The following is a 19,861-nucleotide window of genomic DNA, read 5'->3' as shown; positions in this document are numbered from 1 at the left end:
CCTGCAAGTTAGGTCTTCAAATTTTTTTGAATAAAATACATATGCTTGCTGCATATATATGTAAAAATTCAGGATATGGTTTAGCCTATGACCACTATTCAAGATGGCTCTGTGGAAAATCCGAGTGATGTGTAGATCATTATAATCTGCATGACATTTACTTAGTTGTTTAATAAGCAGGCTCTTTCATTGTAGCACGATCAGCTTCTGGACAGATAGATAAGGGGGAGTTAGCGTTGGCAATCTATACGTTGTTGCTGTAAGCAGTGGAGGGCTGCTGCTTTGCGTGATGGTGACTTCAGTGTGTCGTTCTGCAAGCCACCGGCCTGATTCTGTTTTCAAGCAGACTCGTCTTTATGTCAGTGTGTGGGAACTGAAGCAAGCAGCACTGCAACTTTCTGATTACTCAGAGTACTGCTTCATCCTGTAATTGTAGCCTCTTCGTCGCTGTGGATTGCAACAGCTGGGAACAGAGCTGGGGGTAGGAGAACGAAGCAAGACTGCTATTTCACGAGCGACTATCCCTAAAATGTTTTGACTTTTTTTTTTTTTTTCTGCGACATTCCCTGTATTTCCCTCCTGTAAAACAGCCTCCTAGGAAGCTGCTCCGCAGTGTAACAACAGCAATTTAAAACTGAGACACCTTCCAACAGGAATGCCCTCAGCTGCGCCGGGAATGCCCGTAGCAGCCATGTTTCTGTAATTAGCATTGTTCCACCGGTGCGGCCCGTTCCCGCCAGCTACGGCTGAGCCCGACGGAGCCGCCGCAAAATCCTTCAGCCGGGAAACGGGGACGCTTTCGCTCCTCGGCCGAACCGGGGGGAGGCGGAGCCGCCGCCCCGCCCCCCCCCCCCCCCCCCCCGCGGCCCGGGGTCACGCACCGGGCCCGGGGCCTGCATCGGCGGCCGCAGGCCCCGGGCCCGTCGCGCGCAGCGGGGCGCGCGTTGACGTTGCCGGCGCCCATAGGCGGAGAGGCCCCGGCCCCGCCCCCCCGGGGCGCGCGAGGGGGGAGGGCGGGGAAGGGGAGGGGAAGGCGGGGAACCACCGCCCCTGCCAGCGAGGCCCGCCCTTCCCCCCCCCACCCCCCCCCCGCCGCTACGCGCGCGCGCACACGCCGGGACCGTTGCCCCTGCGCGCGCCCGCCCCCCCCCCCCCCCCCCCCCGCCTCCTCTTCCTCCTCCTCCTCCTCCTCCTCTCCCGCGCCGGCGGGGCCGCGGCAGCATGAGCGGCTCCCCCTGACCGCCGCGTCCCGTCCCGTCCCGTTTCTCTCCCCCCCCCCCCCCCCCCCGCCGCCGGATGCCCGCGTCCCCCCCGCGCCGAGGATGCTGAAGATGAAGCTGCCGCTGAAGCAGACGAGCCACAGGGCGGCGGCGGAAGAAGCGGCGGCCGCGGGGCTGGGGCTGAAGGAGCCCGGCGGTGCCCTGGACTGTCACCTCCAGCTGCAGCAGGTGCCCCGGGCGCCGGCCCGCGGGGCCGCCGCCGCGGCGAGGGGGTGCGGGCTGGAGAGGCCGAGCCAGCTGCACGGCTTGGGGCCGGGGCCCGCGCCCGGGCCCGGCCCGCCGCCGCCGCCGCCCCCCCCCGCCGCTCTCACCGCTCCGGGCGGCGTCGGGCCCGGCTCGGCGGCGGCCCGCACCGACAAGGAGACGGTGTACGAGTGGTTCGGGCTGGTGCTGGGCTCGGCGCAGCGGCTGGAGTTCATGGTGGGGCTGCTGGACCTGTGCAACCCTCTGGAGCTGCGGTTCCTGGGCTCCTGCCTGGAGGACCTGGCCCGCAAGGACTACCACTGCCTCCGCGACTCGGAGGCGAAAGCCAACGGGCTCAGCGACCCCGGGCAGCTCGGCGACTTCCGCGACCCGGCCGTGCGCTCGAAGCTCATCGTCTACCTGGCCCTGCTGGGCTCCGAGAACCGCGAGGCCGCCGGCCGCCTCCACCGCCTCCTGCCCCAGGTGGACTCCATCCTGCAGAGCTGCCCGGCGCGGCGGCCCCGCGCGGGCGCTGCCGAGGAGGAGGAGGGCGCCGAGGAGGAGGAGGAGGAGGAGGACGTGGTGGTGGTGATGGACGGCGCCGGAGAGAACGGACAGGCCAGCCTCCCCGCCGCCCAGGGCCTGGGCTTCGGCGCGCAGGAGGAGCTGCTCCTCCTCTTCACCATGGCCTCGCTGCACCCGGCCTTCTCCTTCCACCAGCGGGTCACCCTGCGGGAGCACCTGGAGCGGCTGCGGCGGGCCCTATGCGGGGACCGGGAGGAGGAGGAGGGGGGCTTCAGCCGCCACCGAGCCCAGGTAACACCGCCGCCTCCGCTGCGCCATCTCCTCAGCCGGTTTCCTTCTCCTTCCTTCACCCCCCCTCCTCCCCGATTTTCCAGTTGCTGAGGGCGGCCGCCTGCTTTCCCCCCCGAAGCCCCCATTGGGATGGGGCTCCTCCCTTGCTCCCCCCCCCTCCCGCGGGCGCTGTAGGTCCCGGCCACCCCCACAAGCCTGCTACGAATTTCTTCTCATGACGTACCAGTGTCTGACTATGACATAGTAGAATCGGGGAGGGAGGGAGGACTTCTTTTTCTAGCCTGCCGTGCTTTCTGGAGCACTTCTTTTTGCATCCCGCTTTCCTGGAGCGCAGGGTGCGGGGCACTGGTACAGCTTGGCCGGCTGCCTTGTTTGCTGTAAGCCACCGAAGTTGTACAGTGCAAAAGTAGAAGCGACAGTTTGACCAAACTTGTAAAAATAGTAGTAATGCTCGATTGAAACCATACTAAGGAAACGTTCTCTAGGGGCTTAAAACAATAGAACGTGTTGAAATAATTTTTATATGGAACCTGCTCCCCCCCCATAGAATGTGACTTTGGCTTGAACTTGGCAAGGCTCAGGGCAGGGGTCAGGGGCTCTAAGGCTGGTTCTCTGAGAAGCCATGTTCAGTCAGGTGGCTGAAGACGTTTGGGAAGGGGTTGTAATTGTTCTACTAAAGCAGCAAATTAAAACGTCACAACTAGAGCTTCTGTTCAGAGAAAAGCTGATTTTCTGGGTGGCTGTCAGGAAACAGCAAAGCACATCTTGGAAGCAGATGTGCCACTTGTTGCTGGAAGGTGGCTGCCACCCAGAATGAAGACTTCCAGTGAGTGGCACTGAAGCATTCTCCTGCGCAGTAGCTATGGTTAAGGTTTTCCTCCAGTGCCATTCGTTGCTGCTCTCTCGATGAGCATCGGCTTTAAAATCTGCCCCATATTTATGCAACCAAGCCATTAGCTTGGAGCTCTGCAGTTTTTGGTCTATAGATGGCTTCTCATGCCGAGGGGAAGAAAGGGCTGGAAGATTGGTGTTTATAATGCCGTTCAACTGAACACATCAGGTTTTCATTGGGTACTAAAGAGAAAAAAGTACAAAACAGTAAAGGTTGGGGTTTTGGGATTTTGTTTCGAGTTTACTTGCAGTGCTATCCAATTCGGCCACTCCTAGAAAACTTACATTCCCAGCCCTATGAAAGGAGTGGCTCCTTTTTCTGTTTGGGAAAGACAGGATACGCTCTTGAGGAGTACTTGGAGGAGGTAGGGATGAATTTCTAAGCCTTCAAATGGATTAAGTAGATGCTGGTATCATTTTAAGGCCAGAGCACATTTGGCAGGCCATAAACTAGTAGGTAGATGTTATCGTACTGAAATCATAACGAATTCATAGCATAAGTCCAAAAAGTGTTTATTTTGGTTCGTTCACCTGTATCAAGTCTAGCTCTATCCCAAAGCGAATCCTGGAAGGCTGTCTTTAGGGGGAGAAGATTGAGTTGCAGGAAGTGGTAAGACTGGACACTGTTCTTGCTGGGTTTGAAGTGCTAATAACTGAAAACATACCTCCTGCCTGAAACTGGCCCATCCGTTGTAGCTGCTCAGTGTGTCCCACCAAATGCCTTCGGACATGGGGCTCCCATGAGCGACTGGAATGGATGTTGTGTGCAGTGTTCTTGTTTAGGTGTAAAAGCAGCCTTTCAGGTTGTGGTTTTGTTTGCTCAGGGAGCACTGAGGGACCCGAGTCGCTTGGCTGAACGCACACATCACATGGTCACTAGTCCATACAGAACTGAAACACATCCCTTCCACAGGCTCTTTTTCCTTTCTTAATGGTTAAGTTGTAAATAGAGCAGAGCATCTTCTGGGAAGTAATGGCTGACAGGGAACAGAGGGATCAGTAGGTTTCTGCTGAGTATTTTCAGTTTGCCTTCACAGGGATGGTAGGACCCTTGCAGACAAGACACTGGAGGAAAGGGAGTTAGCATGGTTGAAGACTTCCCTGGCAAAATGCAGCCGTCCTGTTAAATTGGACTGGATTTAAAATCCTGTCAGGCTTTTTATCCTCTTTTAATCTCTGAAATTGAAGTGTCTTCAGGGCTCTGCGTGTGTGAACTGGAACGGCTCATAAAGACCTCTTTGAATTTTATTTCGGCTGGCCCCGGGTCAGAAGGGCAGGGCTCCCTCCTCGGTTCCAACCACCCGCTCTGTGCCCGTGTGGGCCGCGGCACAAGCAGCTTCACCGCCCGCCTTGTGCTGCCGGCTCTGCCCTGCGCCCTGGCCGGCCCCCGGGGGCCGCAGGACGGCTGAGGGCGGGACCCCAACCCAGAGAGCACCGGGACGGCGGGGGGTGACCTCTCGCTTTGTTTGCGGGGAGGACGGATCGATCATGGCGCCTTCCCGCCCCCTGAAGGTGCAGCCCCTGATTCCGCGCCCCCCCCGCCCTCGATCCGGTGGGGACGAAAGCGGTGCCCGGCGAGCCCTTCCGTGACACCTTCTCCCGGGTGGGGACGCGGTGCCTCTAATGGTCACCGCTGCTTCCCGCCCCCATTCAAGATGGCGGCGCCGGCGCTCCTGGTCACGTGCCCGCAGGGCGGTTTCCTCTCCGTCCGCCGCGGGGGGGGGGGGGGGGGAGGGGAGGGGCGGTGCCTGCAGTTGCGTAATGGGCGGGGTCTCGGCCGTTCCGCACCGACGTAGCGGCCCAATCACCCAATGGGAGGGCGGTGTGCCGGCGCGCGCGCCATCCGCTGCCGTGGGCCCGGCGCGCCCCGCTGGTCCTGCCCCCCCTCCACCCCCCCACGGGCCCACCCGGGCGTTGGCCCGAGGCGCTGCCCCTGCCCGGGGCGCCGGGGGTCCCGCGGCCCTTCCCCCGGAGGGAGACCGGGGAGGGGGAAGCCTGGGCCGTGGGGGGACCCTGGGGTCGTTGCGGGAAGGGTTTGCCGCAAGCACGGGCTGTCCCGAGAGGGGCTGCGGTGTGCCCGGCATATCGAGCAGGCAAACCGCGAGAGAAGTTTTGTGCGGAGAGACTGGTAGCTCAGCTCCGGTCTTGCCTTCCTTAGCACTCCCGGGCTCTCTCAGCTTGCGTCTTCTGAAGTATGAAGTGGTAGGAGAGCTGTTTTTCACACCGCCGGTGAAATAGCGATAATAGGTACCTATGGCAAGCAGCGGTGGTGGGAAATCAACCCGGAGAGGTGATGGAGTTCAGACCTGGAATTGAAACGGGTAGTTTGTCAAGCTCAGATTCTGAGTTTCTTAGGGTGAGGACTGTGTGATTGCAAGTGGCATATGTTTTGTTAAACAGCTTGGTTTGAGCTTTCAAGGACTTAAAACATTTAGCTATAATGAGCAGCAGAACTTGAGAGGTTCGCCTACAAAGAATTTGTAGGCCATTTACTAGAATATAAAGCAGTTTGCCTTTTCCTGTGATTTGGATTGTATTTTCTGGATACAACCTGTGCTGTCTGATAAGATTGAGCTCACATTAAAGTTGCTTCTTGACAAAGGAGTGATAGGATTGCTGCTCTTTTTGGTCTCCCATTTTAATGATCCTTCAAGAGCTTAACATTTCTTAGCGATACATTTTAAAAAATTTAGCTTGAAATGACTGATAAATTCAAAAGTTATAGGAGATGGGACCGTTGGAGCGGAATGGGCAGAGGTACGATTGCCTTTAATTGCACTTTAAGAAAGGATACCAAAATACTTTTCTTTTGTTAAGGTAGAATCGCTTGATACTATTTGCAGATTTTTAAATGAAGGTGTAGTTCATAATAACACCTTTTGGAAAAAAAAGTCATTGGTACATTAAGCTGTGCAGAATATGAACTTTGAATCTAAAGTTGAAGTATAAGAATAAATCAGCAGCATTCGCATCTGTAGTCATGAAACAGGCATTAACATGCAAAAGGTCTGCTGATACCACTATATATACTGGTTTAAATAGCAGAACACACAGCTTGATTCTTGTGTTGATTATATTTAGTAAGTGCATCAGTATCAAAGCTGTTGGACTTTATTGCTTATCTTGCTCTGTCCCATCCAAGATCTAAGATCAGAATGCTGAAATACTGAAGTAGTCTGAATATGTGCTAACTTAATAAATGTGGCTTGCGTTATACACTGGAACATTTAGTCAGGCATACTTGACAGTAATAGAACTAAGGTTCTGTTAAAATAAGCAATCTCCTGGAGATAATGTTTTGCTGAATAGTATTATAATTAGATGGCTGGAGGATTCTTTACAGAAAAAGGCTCTACTTACAAACAAAGGGAAGGTTTCTATTTACAGTGTATTTTTCTTAGTAAGCTATTTATAGGATATTGTGTCTGCAAATGAGAAGTGCTTTTATAACTGATCTTCAGTGACTTGCTGCAGAACAAGGTAGTAGAACTTAATTTTAGAATCTAAGAGCTCTGTCTGTGGGAACAAAAATACAGGCAATCCTATTTTGAAGCTGCAGTGTACTCTTCAGTGTCATAGTTGAGTATATGGAAAAATGTGTCTTCAGAGTATGCCTTAAAAAAGAGATGGAAAGATAAAAAAATGTCATTTTACTTTTGGCAAAGATCTTTTATGTGGTGGCATGCTCGAGGAAAATACGAATGTTTTACAAGTTTTGCATAATGAGAACAGTGTTCCAGCTCCCTCGGTGAACCTAACACCCTTGTCTATGAGCAGGAATTTCTCTGACTCCAAACAGGAGTTAAGCATTTCCAGAAACATTACTGGAAGTTTTCTGGAAAGGAAGTCATAACTAGATAAAAGACAGTGGTTAAAATGAAAGACTTGTGTCTAAACATGCATGCTAATGCTCCAGGAAATTGCAGAATAAAAACTTTCACTGCTTTCAGTTGTTTTAGTTGTTTAGTTCTAAATGAGGTGTTAAGGTAAGTTTGTAGCTTTGCGTGGTCCCTTTATACCAGGGTTAAGCAGCCTCTCCCTGTTTTCCGTGCCAGTTTCTTCTCTAACATACCAAATGAACACTGTGGCCACTGAAAATATATGCATGACTTCTGATGCCTGCACTTACATTACTATTGTTAAGCTGTAGTCTGGTTTCAGTGTTGCCCAATGTTGACTTATTTGTAGATAGCAGGATCTCACTGGGCTTGGAGTACTGAGGACTCAGCTCTTTCTAAAGAGCTGCAGAAAAGGATATAGACTGCAACAGTAAGATGGCTGTATCTGTGAAACCGCTGAAGTCTGTAGGATTCTGCCTGCTTAAATCTCTGTCACCTCATTTACTTGTCAATATCAACACCTAGCCACAGCTGCCCTAGAAAGCACTACAGTTGATTCTCCATTAACTATAATTAGTACTAAATGTCTACTTTTCCTCTAAGACTTCGTGAATTTCTGCAGTATCCTCCAAGTCTAAGGGTTTATACTTTTAGAGGCCAAAGCTTGCACAGGACAAGCTCAGAGATCTGGCTGGAAACTGCATTCCTTCATGAGCTTATTGCCTTTCCTCAACCTCTTAATCTTGTCCTTTTTGGGAGAAGACAGTAAAAATACTTTTAATAATGAAAGGAGATTTAATGCCTTGGAAAGTGTCTTAAGAGTGAGATAAGAACATGACAGAGAGGCTTTCTGTTATTTGGAACTGCCATACATGAAAGAATACTTTCAAACTATGCTGCTTAGACCTCTTGGGTTCAAGAATTGGACAAAATGACATACTACCTTCTTCCAGTAGTTAAAAGTAGTAATGAAGGCATTGTCTCTTCTCTGTACTAATTATACTTCAGTGAACCACTCTTAAGCAACAAATGTTTTTTTAAATCTTTCTGTCACACTAGGCCATTGTGAGAATTTTTTTTTGTATTAGTCTAAACTAATATATTCAAGTAATTTCCTTATTCACTCAACAGACAATTGCAGTAGTACAAAATTGTTGGATGAGCAATCAACTGGTGATGCAGTAACATCTGAACTGTTGCATTGCTGGCTTTACCTTCAAGTTCTATACTTTGTCTTGGGCTAGCTAGGTTGGACTGAAACTGTGGTCTAAGTCCAGTTAAAAGCTCAGCTGCAGATGAGACTTAGAGAAAGAATGTGCTGAGTTTCTCGCAAACACAAGGCGCACGGTATTCCCCCAGCACTGTAAATCATTGCTGTAGCTGTACTTCAGGTGTAATTGCCACAGGCCTTGATAGCTGAAGTTGTTAATGCTGCATAAGAGGTTGGTATGCCCTTTGTCTCAAAATTGTCATGATATCACGGTGCTACAAGTTAGTCAATATGTGGTTGCTGAAGCTGTCATGTGGTGTGCTTTTCCTCCCTGAATCAGCTGATGTTTTTTCAAAAGGTTTCTGTCTCCCTCGTAGTGTTTTCTTGCTGCCTCTTACTAAAATAGTTTCACTAAAACAAATATGCCTTAAAGTACTCTTGGACAACCGTGCATTCTCTCTGTGCAGTCCAGTTTTCTAGATACGAGTTAATAAGGCAGTTACACATTATCTGTTTGAACCATATGTTCAGCCAGTTGGGCTTTTATTTTGCACATTCTGGGACTTTATGTCTGGTCACGGAACCACAAAATGACTGAGGTTGGCGGAGACCTCTGGGGGTCATCTTGTCCACCGTCTCCCCCTGCTCCAGCAGGGCCACCTACAGCTGGTTGCCCAGGACCGTGTCCAGACAGCTTTTGAGTATCTCCATGGATGGAGACTCCACAGCCTCTCTGGGCGACCTGTGCCGGTGTTCAGTCACCCTCAACAGTGAAAAAGTGCTTCCTGATGCTCAGAGGAAACCTTCTGTGTTTCAGTTTGTGCCCACGGCCTCTGGTCCTGTCACTGGGCACCACTGAAAAGAGCCTGGCTCTGTCCTCTTTGCACCCTGCCTTCAGATGTGTATATATATACAATTTTATATGTATAGGTCCTTTACTGCAAAGCTGCCTTCTAGCTGGTTGGGCTCCAGCTTGTGTGGAGCCTGTAGTTGTTCCTCCCCAGGTACAGGACTTTGTGCTTCTCCTTGTTGAACTTCATGAGGTTCCTCTTAACCCATTTCTTCAGTCTGTGATTCTATGTGGAATAAGCATTATTGTTCCTGAGGTTGATTCTGCATCTGAAAAGATAAGTTGACAAGGAAGTATTTAAGTTATTTGTTGTCTGTGGCCAAAAGAGAGATCATTTGGTAGATCTTTGTTGTCCTATATCTTGAGGCTGATTCTGTTCTTACTTTTGTAGGACAGCTCTCTGCATCTTAAATCAATCGGACAGTATCACTGTGTATTTCAAAGCTTGCAAACTGAAGCGTAACTTAGCAGCAATGTCAGTTGGGCAATTGTATTCAGTCTTGATCTTGCATTTGGCTAGCATCTTGTCCAAGACAGTAGTGGATTTTTCGCATGGGAGGCAATCTGTTGCATCAGTAGTTCTCGACATTAAACAAAATTTGAAGCATTGCTGCCCTGTATGTTTGCATTTGTGAGTATTAAATACTTGTGCTGGATTTTGATTTAAGTATAAGACAGCGTGAATTTTCTATCCCTTTATCCAAGCAACACTAAGAATTAGGTGATAGGGTGCAAGTATAGTTGCACACGGTCTGAAGTAAGGCTTCCTCTCTGCTGCCGTTGTCATCAGGAGAGGGTTCAGCAGCACACAAGTACAGGTGCAGTTCCAGGTGATTGTTCTTAAGAGGTGATGTTTAGCCTTTGTGCTAATGTAGCTAACATAGCTATGTATCCACGTATCACAGTTGTGAAGCAGTAAGGGTGGTAGCTGGTAGGGAATGTTTTAGGCAAATCATGGCTTCGGTCTTGTAACTGGCACCACCACCTCTATTAATGACTATTCTGACATCACTCAAATTTCTCTAAGATACAGATGCTGTAGTTGATAACTCGTGATCATGAGCTAGAGCTTGATTCTTCCAAGTTGCCTTCTTTCATATGGTTTTGTTTCCCAGTTCCCACTTGCACATGAATGAATGAGCTGTGCCAGTTTATATCTGCACAGCCTGCAAGGCTAAGTAGTGCTGTCCTTAACAGCACATTTACTGAAGTCTTGCAGAAAAATAAGCTTTCATATTTGAGCATGTAGAACTAATCAAGCTGTCCAGCTGCTGTAAGCAGGTTTTCCTTGTTAGTGCTCATCAGAGCTGATGCATGAATCGTTCTTTTATGAAAGTGCAGTGCAAACATTAGAAGACTTACGTGCATCAATTACTTGCTTGTGATGATTAGTAGGCTATTCAATAACCGATTTTTTTACATATTGCCAAACCAATACCAGCATGACATTTTTTTGATCAACCATCTACATTAATAGAAGACAGAGTTTGGACATCTGTCATGTGTAGACTAGCTGAGATTTGCTCAGCTCACATATGTTAGCTGCACAGAGCAACATCCTTCCAAGCAGGATGGCTCTCCACTTTATAGTCATTTCGTGCTTGTCTCGAGAGACCCGGGAAACATCTGAAGTGATAGGTGTGGTTTTTTAATATGGTACTTGCATTCAGCCATATGAGGAAAGATGTTTTGGATATAAAACTGGTCTAGATTGTGAGAGCACACAGTTTTTAGAGTGGTCTCTTAGCTCATTTCACTTTCAGGGAGAAAGGTAGTTAACCCTCTGGCCCATCACAGAGATCTCTGCAATTATATTAATCATCTGACAACTGGTTTGGAGCCACCCGCATTTCTTGCTTCACACTATTTTAATCATTAGCGGCAGTACTGTGAGCTGCAGTGAATCCTTGCATGTGAAAGCTTTACAGTGATAGAGGCTTATGCAAGAATTAACCTTACACTTGCATGTGTTGTGTGAATACATCTTATTCATTGACGGGAAATGACTAGCACAATTAGTGCTGTACAGCATGACCAGTGACAGGAACTCTGCAGCGTACCCTCTTTCAAATGCCTTGTGTTTGTGGTGTGACTGGCACCAGGTAGCAGCCCACAATGTCACTCTTGATAGTCATTGGCCCTCCAGACTGTCTCCTCACTCCAGTCACTTGCATGCTAGAGTTGTCTGCTCTGACAGTGCCACTTGTTACTTGTGTTTGATGTAGGACTGTCACAGTAGCTAACACCAGATGTGAAGAGTTGTAGTTCAGCTTAAGATAGAATCTGGAGCTGGCACAGAAACAACCCTTGCAGGCTGTAAGCTAAAGCTATGACTGCCCTGGATTACCCTACTGTCTACCTCCTGCATTCTACTAGTGTTGTGGTTTAAACCCAGCTAGCAGCCAAGCACCACGCAGCCGCTCGCTTGCTCTCCCGCACCCCAGGGAATGGGGGAGAGAATTGGAAGGATAAAGGTAGCTTGTAGGTTGAACTAAGAACAATTCAATAATGGAAATAAAATTAAAATAATAATAATAGAAAATACAAATGAGGAATGCACAGTGCGTTTGGCAATCACCCACAGACTGATTCCCAGCTAGTGATCCCAGAGAAGAGAGAATCCTGAAACCGCAACCCCAGAAGCAAGAACAAGCTTTCCAGCCAACCCTTATCTATATAGTGAGCATGATGTTGGATGATACGGAATATTCCATTGGCTGTGCTCCCTGCCCCCCCGCCCAGCTTCTTGTGCACCTGCATGGGAAGTTGAAGTTCTTGATTTCGTAGCAACAACTAAAAACATCAGTGCATTACCAACATTCTTCTCATACCAAAGTCCATACTGAGTCCAAAACACAGCACTATTCTAGCTACAAAGAAGAAGAAAAATTAGCAGTATCCCAGCTGAAACCAGGACAACTAGGTATTGTGAAAGCTGTCATTCACAGAATACACACAGTACATATAACTGGTTTAACCTTCTAGGTGAAGAATTTTTCAAGTAAATAAATTACGAACAGTTTTGTAGTTATGATTTATAAAATCATTGATAACAGGACTTGTTTAAATAGAGATTTGAACCACGTAAGATTTTGCAATTTAGAGGGAGCCTTCAAATGTGGATGTAGTTTGCCTGGTACAGAATGGATAGAAAAGTAAAACCATTCTAGAATAATTCTCTGCAAAAAAATATTTGAACACTGTTACGAAGATGATGTATATGCTAGGTGAGAAGCAGTTTTCTAGTATTAGAAGGTGTAGGAGCAATATTTAATTCTTCTTTGACATGAGCTGAGCAGAATACATTTTTGAAGTAAATCCTACTTCCACACCTCTCTTCTAAAATCTGCTCACAATTTCTTTGTCTTCTTAACTAGCAATTATTTATTAGAATAGACTGTAATTTATTTTTCTATTAATCAAAACAAATAGCCTGACTTTGAATGCAAAAGAAGGTGTGACTTTAAATTCAGCTGAGTTTAGATCTATTTGTGAATTTTATAAAAAGTAATTGATTAGGTGGAAGTCTCAGCTTGTTCCTTAAAGTGAACGAAGCACTGCCTTAAGCTGATGATTTCAGAGGTGGAAAAAGACAATCTTAGGAAAGAAAAACAAATTGAATAGTTTGACAGCCTCTGTCAGAGTGAATCCAAACGTCTGTCATTTTCTGCATGTGGTGTAGAAGAAAGATATCAAAGCTGCTTTTGGCAAAGCATGCGGCTGTAGTTTAAGGAAGACCTTACCTCTGCCAGGGAGTTGACATTGATCTTCACTAGAAATCCTGGTTCAGTTGTTTGATTTCCTGTCAGGAAGACATTCACTCTCATACCAAAATCTGTGCTAAACTTGTTAGTTTATGTAGTTTGGACACAGCCAGTTAATCATAGTAGCAGTGCTTTGTGTGGACAGTCTTAAATGAATCACAGTTCTAACAGGGTAACTTTAATGTTCAAATGCCAATAGTTTTGTGAATAATACATGAGCAGGATTTAACACTTAAAAAGTGAAGTACTTGGGTTTGGTTGCGTCCACAGTTATGAAATGTCTGACAAAACAGTATCAGTGGGAATGTTGAGGAGATCTGAAAGTGGTGCTCTCCAGAATATGCTTGTGGGTTGTTTTTTATTAAACTAAACTTGGAAATTTGCTAAAGCTGTTAAAATGTAATCTCGTTGATATACAGCTATTTTCCTTTCTTATTCCATGTCTGACATTGCGCTCATAATTTATTAGATGTTTGAAGGATGAAATACTGTTTTGATCAGTTAAGTTTGCTGAGATTGTTTACTGAGTGACTAGGGTCTGGTGTGGGTTTTATTTTGAGGAAACAAAGCATGCTTTATATTTTAAATCCGATTGCTTTGAAACCTAAAATTACTGACACTCAGTGTAGAACACAAACCGTACACTGGTTAGATGAAGCAGCTAGAATGTCATTCAGTTCCTCAAACCATCTGTAGCATTGGTCTAAAGGCACATAGATGTTCACTTGCTAATTGTGTGCTGCTGTTGATGTGACCGATGAAAATTAGATTAACAGTATGCCCAGGGCAGGCTTGATGCCTGTATACTTACTGGATCCTAAATGAATTGAATCTATCGTTAGGAGTTGCCACAGTTTGTACCCACGCTGTAGATGATGTAAAGCTGGTTTAGTAAGATGAAGCCAGCTTTAGTTGGTACATCTGTCAAATCTGAAGAAGTTCACTGAGGAATTCACAAACTGCAAGGAGATTCTGATGTCTTTTGGTACCTCTGTGCTTCCTCATTCTGATCTGCCTGTTGTGACAGTCTTGAAGTCTGCTGTACCAAACAAGGTAACTAGTCTTGGCTGCTGGTTTGTCCCATCATGTTGCAGGCAGTCCTTCAGGGGGGAAAAAAAAAATCACATGTATTCCAGCATTTATTTCCATAACCCTATGCTTCCTATATTTAAAAATAAGAGTTCTGTCTGAAAATCTGTATTTTTCCTGTACGCATCTTTTATTAATGTCTTCAGTTCTTCACCTGAATAAGATGAACAAACTTTGAACTTTGAATATACGTATATTCCAGAAAATACTAATTTCTCCCAGGAATTTTGTTTTATAGAGCTACTAACAAGATAAATATTTACCTTCCAGTTTTTATGCAGACCAGTTGCTAAATATTTGTGGTGCATCTAATGTCCGCTATTTAACTTGCTGCTTTTGAAAGCTTTCCCAAGAAATTTACCCTCTGTTTTAACTTCCACTGTTTAATAAAAAACAGTATTTGGTTGATTTGTGGTGCTAAACAGAGAACTACCTTCTCTCCTTCTCTGTGCTACTGCCGCTGCTGCTACAATATTTGCGTATAGATGGCATTTAGGTACTTGCTAAGCTCATATGTTACACTACTTGTTAGAGATAAATAGAGGTGCCTCACTTAAAATAGATTAATTCAGCAACTCGCTAATAACTTCCAGTATTTTCTAGTTCTTTGTGGATGTATCTTTTTAAGGCAATGTGTCTTTTCCTTGAAACGTAGAATGACACTGGTCAACTGGCAAAACCAGTTACATCTAAAGTCACTGGATGTTTTAAAAGATTTCTGAATTTTAGCTTGATTGGTCAGTTTGTTTTTTTTTAATAAGACCTGGTCATTGAAAAACATGTAAATGGATACATTAATGTTTTATCTTAATTTGGGAAAAAATATATAGACTTTTGTTACCCTAGAGAAACCACTTGAAGACCATGCTCATCTAATATTTCAGTTTATCATTGTTAGCCTAGTTTGTTCTTTCTTCACTTATTTATCTGTCCATGTTATGTCTTGTATGATTTCCTGTGCTGTCTCTCCTCATGCACTGTACTGAAACAGTAGTAATTCTTGACATATAATTTTGAAGTCCTCATGCAAGTGTAGGGGTAGATGAACCTTCAGCCTGTCCTTTTCTATATGGAACATAGTGTTGGTGGCAACTGGTTGAGCTCTGAATGTTTAGTTAGTAAGAGGTACATGTGTGTAGCTGTTAAGACTGTATGTCCTGATAGACTGTCCAAACAGTTATTCATTATTTCTTGTATAGAAGAGGTAGCAGGTTGAAGATACAGGGCATGAATATAATCGAGGAGAATGCTTAGAGTGTAGTGAGTAAATGACTTCACAGATTAGTAGTTGAAAGAGTTCATACTAACAGTAAATTAGCACTGAATTTCTGAGGTAATGATCTTGAATTGTCCAGTTTGAGATACCTTAAAGGCACATGATCTGTTCCCCACCCTGTCCTGTTTTTAAAATAAGGTCAATGAAACATTGGAGGTTATAGCTGACAATAAATAAATAAAATAAGAACTGAAATGCCGTATGACCATCTTTTTGCCACTGTTAAGAACTTCAGGTTTTTCTCCTGTAGAATACTAAACAAAGAACTTTTTTATTATGGTAATTTCTGCTGTTTAGAGCAAGCTTTGATAATATACATTCTATTAAGACACTTCCTTTTTTTTTTTTTTCTTCTCAATTTAGAATGACTTTTCCCATAGTGACTGTATGTCAAGTAATGAGACCAGTTTGCTAGAAAGAACCACAGCACCTCATGATGGACTACCAATGGCTTCCCATAGACCTCAGCGAGAAGGTATGTTGCCTGAGGTTTCTTTTGAGGAACACTTTAAGGGTTTTTTTGAATGCTAAACTCTTCCTGGAGTTGTGGAAATCTTGCACCTGTCTTGCTGCTCATCTGAATGTGGAACTGCAATGATTGGTAAGTATAATAGCTTCTCTGCTGCCTACTTGGTCTTTATTATATCAAGTTGTCCTTGTTAGCTGCTAACTACTAGTGACTCCATGTGCAAAAATTGACTGCAAATGGGTTTCCTCCTGAAAAAAGAAGTAGGATTTGGGGGACAACAAGAACATTTAATGCAATTGTATTAAATGTTTTTTAGATTTTTGGAAGCAAAACTAAACATGAAAATACTGTGAAGCAGTGCATACCTTTTGCTACTTCATTCAGTTGTATGTGATTAGGCTTAAAAACAAAGACAGACAAACACACATTAGGAGGTTTTACAGAAGTGGCAATTTGGACAAGTGAGAGACTTTCTGTAAAAGTCAGTCTTCTTTTGGCTCTCTTGGGGAGAATGAGAACAAGGCTTCAGAGCATAAATAGAACTCTTCTGTGCAACTATCAGCACAGTGTCTTCTCTTTGAAGAAATGAGCATACTGAAAACAGATTTATTCTTACCCTTTATTCTCCACCAAGATTAGCGAGTTGCTTGTCTACTCAAAATTAGTCTACACTATCCTGTACATCATGAAGAGCTGGAAATCTGGGTAAAGTATTGCTATTGCTTTTGTCCTCATTAATGTCCTTTTGTCTCTACTGTGGAGATTTATTACACTTTGAAGGCAGACAATTTGAGTTTTAATTCCTTGCAAAAAAATACGGAGAGAGATCATGGCAGATTACAGACAACAAACCTGTTTCAGATCCTTTTACAGAGTTCAAAGTGTTCACATTTGCAAATTAGAAACACAAAAGGGAGACGCTCTTGCATTAAGTAACAGAAGCACAGAAAAGTTGAATAATTGAATCTAGCTAAGAGCTTAAATATTTCTCAGCATTTGTATTATCATAGAAACTACAGTGAAGGATCAGAATAATTTTGTGATATTTGCTATATAGGTACGTGATAGAGAGTCCCTGCTACAGAAATCTCCTTACTGGGTTAGAAACAGCACTGATAATAAAACATGATTTTTATTCTTGGCTGAGATGAAGATGATATTTAGAAATCTTGACTTAACTTACAATGGAAGCAGTGTCATGTATACATGTTTGACTTAACTGTCCTGTATGCATGTGTTATGTCCAAAAGAGATGTAGAGATGTAACATGCTTCATTGGCTTGTATATTCAAACATTTCTTCTTGGCTTAGACATTTAGAATATTTAAAACGTGATTATGGAAACAGAATTTTAAAGTGGTCTGTTGAAACTGTGGAGCTAAAGCTGTGCCACAACAACACTGTAATTACCTGCTATATCACTTACTACAACAAAGCATGCAACAGCAACAAAAAGAAGTTAAGGAAGCTGAAGGTACTACATTGTGTAATAAAATTTCTTTATACTTGAGGACAAATATATTTAGCATTGAGAACACTGAATAGTTTAAAATAAATGCAATCTCATTAGAAAGGAAGCTTGCCTGTGAATGTTAATGGTGTTAGTTTCCATAGTTATGTATGCTAAATATATGCATGTAGTGAAATGCAATTTGAACCACCATTCTCAGTTCCAGTCATGGGAATCAACTTTTTAATTAATTTATGAATATAAACTCAGCTGATAGTATCAGTTTTAACATTGACCATTAAGAAATTTTACTGCACCAAAACCTGTGTTATGCCATAGTCCTTCTTCTAACAGTGCTTTTATCTATACCAGACAGGTAAAAATTCAGGTCATTAAACATTCAGCTTTTCATGGTGTATTGATGTATGTTAATGTCTGGCATCCTTAGTTCATCTCAGATTTCTTCGCTTTGTAATAATTAATCTTCATTAACTGATAAAAATGAACTGATTGTCTAGTGTGCTAACTCCCAGGTAGAGGGTTACAACCATTGTACACCAACACACTCAGTATTTGTTAGTCTTTCTGCTAAAAGAATTGAAAGTTGTAACACTATCCCTAGGCTTGTATACTGGCTTACTCCTTTAAGGAAATTGCCAATACCTAGTTCTCGTAGAAATGACATGTTTGATGGGGGTCATACTTTAATTGTAACTTAAACATCTTTAATGAATTTTGTCAGTCAGGTGAAATGGTAATTAGCTAATGTCCAAGAATAAGCTTTGTAACATAAACTTGTAGGAGGTTGGTTTTTAAATTGTTGTTGTTATGAGTAGTTCACAATATATCCCATGTAAACATGTAGTTAAAAATTGAAAGGACAACATGAGCTGGTAACACCACCCTCCTCCCACCTCACTCCAAAAAAGAAAAAGTTTCAAAAGCATTGATGATGTAGGGCTGGTTGAATTGTTTTTGTTTTGTTTTGTTTTGTTTTTTTTTACAAGAAAGATGTGTTCATGCTTGTAAAGTAATAAAATTTTGTTGAATTCTTAAGGCAGCGTAGCAGGAAAAGTGAAAAGCCCATCTTGGCTACGTGAGGATTTTTATATAGAGTACCACCTGAACAATGTTATGTGCTCTCAAGAAAATCTCCAGGTGCTGAAAGCTGTATGGTGCTGCTGCTTACCAAGTCACAGCCAGGACTTGCCTATTCCTGAATACAGTAGACTATGGGAAAGGAATGTTGAAGTACTTTAACCTACCTTTCTTCCTTTTCAGTTCAATTTAACGATGCTCTTTGCAGTACAACTGTAGTAGCCTTCTGCTTCTCCTCTTCATTTTCTGTCTGCTAACAGTCATTTCTGTCTCCCTCAGGCCTTCCCCAACTGCTTCCTTCCACTTAAGTGCCTTTCAGGAATGTGGTTGTTCTGCCTTAGTTTGCTCTCATTACTACTTGATGTTTCAGAAACATGGATGTGGAAAGCACTGTCACTGGCTTTTATCAGCACTTGTTACTTCTTGGAGTAAAGATGCAATTTGACTTCTTATTGTTGTCTTTTCACTTATAGTGGTTATACTGTTGTATTTATGTGACTTTTGCTCTAAATAAGCTCTTGGGTAATGCACGGGTTCCCATGATCTGCAATGAAGGGGTTGTGATCAGGCCAGGGAATTACTTTGTAGAGAACAAGGCTCCACCTGCCCCCTGCAGTTTGTTATAGTAAAATAGCATCTGCGGGGATGTGGGGTTGTATGAGTCAGTAAGTACAGATTCCCAGAGTGGCTAGGTAAGTAGACACATTTTCAAACTGTAATTTTAGTATGTACAATAAGGTGTTTTTCTTTCAGCTGTACACATTGAGAAGATAACCCTGAAAGGAGTACCAAGAAAAAGGGCTGACAAACATTTGGAATACACATTCAAAGTAAGCAAATAACTTCCAAAATATTAAAGTAATTTTCTTCATTATATTTATGTATTGTAGATATATATGGATTGTTTCAAATACCTGCTCAGAAGGCAATTTTGAATTACATTAGGGTCTTTAGAGATTCTTGGAATTATCCTATAATTCTCTTGGATTCTCTGTGCAGATCAGGTGTTCTGTGTAATTGTGGGCATAAGTTGGGAAGGTATAAAACACCGGCCATAGCCAGGTGTGTGACATCACTTCAGGAAACTTGGCTTTTGCTAATTTGGGGTAAACATTACAAGGAATTCTAGAACTAGTTGATGTTTGCTCAAGTGGCACAGGAGTGAAGTTCTTGTGTCTGCAGCTATATATTGCTTGGAGTCATATGGTCATCTTGGATCTCTTTCATGAATGTTTACCATAAGAGGATGGCTTTTGTGGTTTTTGACAAAACTAGGAGTTGGTTAGTTTAGGATTGGTTTGTTAAAGTAGAAACAAACAGGCTAAAAAAAAAAGTCAATGAACTTGAAGGCCTACCTAGTATAGTCTTCATGTATTATAAATAGCCAGAGGGAACATATAAAATGATTACGTGCATGAATTTTAAACCAAACTGAAACACTGCTTCCTACTTACTACTTTGGACGAGAATCTGTTGGTATTGAGGTCTGGTATTAAAGGCTGTAGGTGTTAAATAATACCTGGTAAGGCTGTTGGTGGTGATATTCTAACTGAATGAAAGTAGTAATTTTCATAGCAAGGACTAACGTTATGAGTCATTTGGACAATGGATATGAGTCTGGTAGTATACCAGATTTGAACACAGAG

At 44.2% G+C, this 19,861-nt stretch overlaps 1 protein-coding gene across 3 annotated transcripts in view; it reads left to right on the top strand.

The window, feature by feature from the left end:
* Positions 1-1,189: 1,189 nt before the first annotated feature.
* Positions 1,190-19,861, top strand: part of ZCCHC2 (zinc finger CCHC-type containing 2) — a 44,074-nt gene continuing 25,402 nt past the window's right edge. For 2 of the 3 annotated variants that reach the window (XM_042806749.1, XM_042806748.1), the window contains exons 1-3: positions 1,190-2,279; positions 15,562-15,673; positions 18,969-19,045. In XM_042806749.1, coding sequence (XP_042662683.1) covers positions 1,323-2,279; positions 15,562-15,673; positions 18,969-19,045 — 1,146 coding nt within the window. In that variant the 5' untranslated portion in view covers positions 1,190-1,322. The remainder of the gene's footprint in view (positions 2,280-15,561; positions 15,674-18,968; positions 19,046-19,861) is intronic. The other variant, XM_042806751.1, reaches the window with a different exon arrangement.

Source organism: Tyto alba, unplaced genomic scaffold, assembly GCF_018691265.1.
Source record: "Tyto alba isolate M040663 unplaced genomic scaffold, T.alba_DEE_v4.0 Super-Scaffold_48, whole genome shotgun sequence".
NCBI classification, from domain to species: Eukaryota; Metazoa; Chordata; class Aves; order Strigiformes; family Tytonidae; genus Tyto; species Tyto alba.
This window is presented reverse-complemented; position numbering and strand designations above follow the sequence as displayed.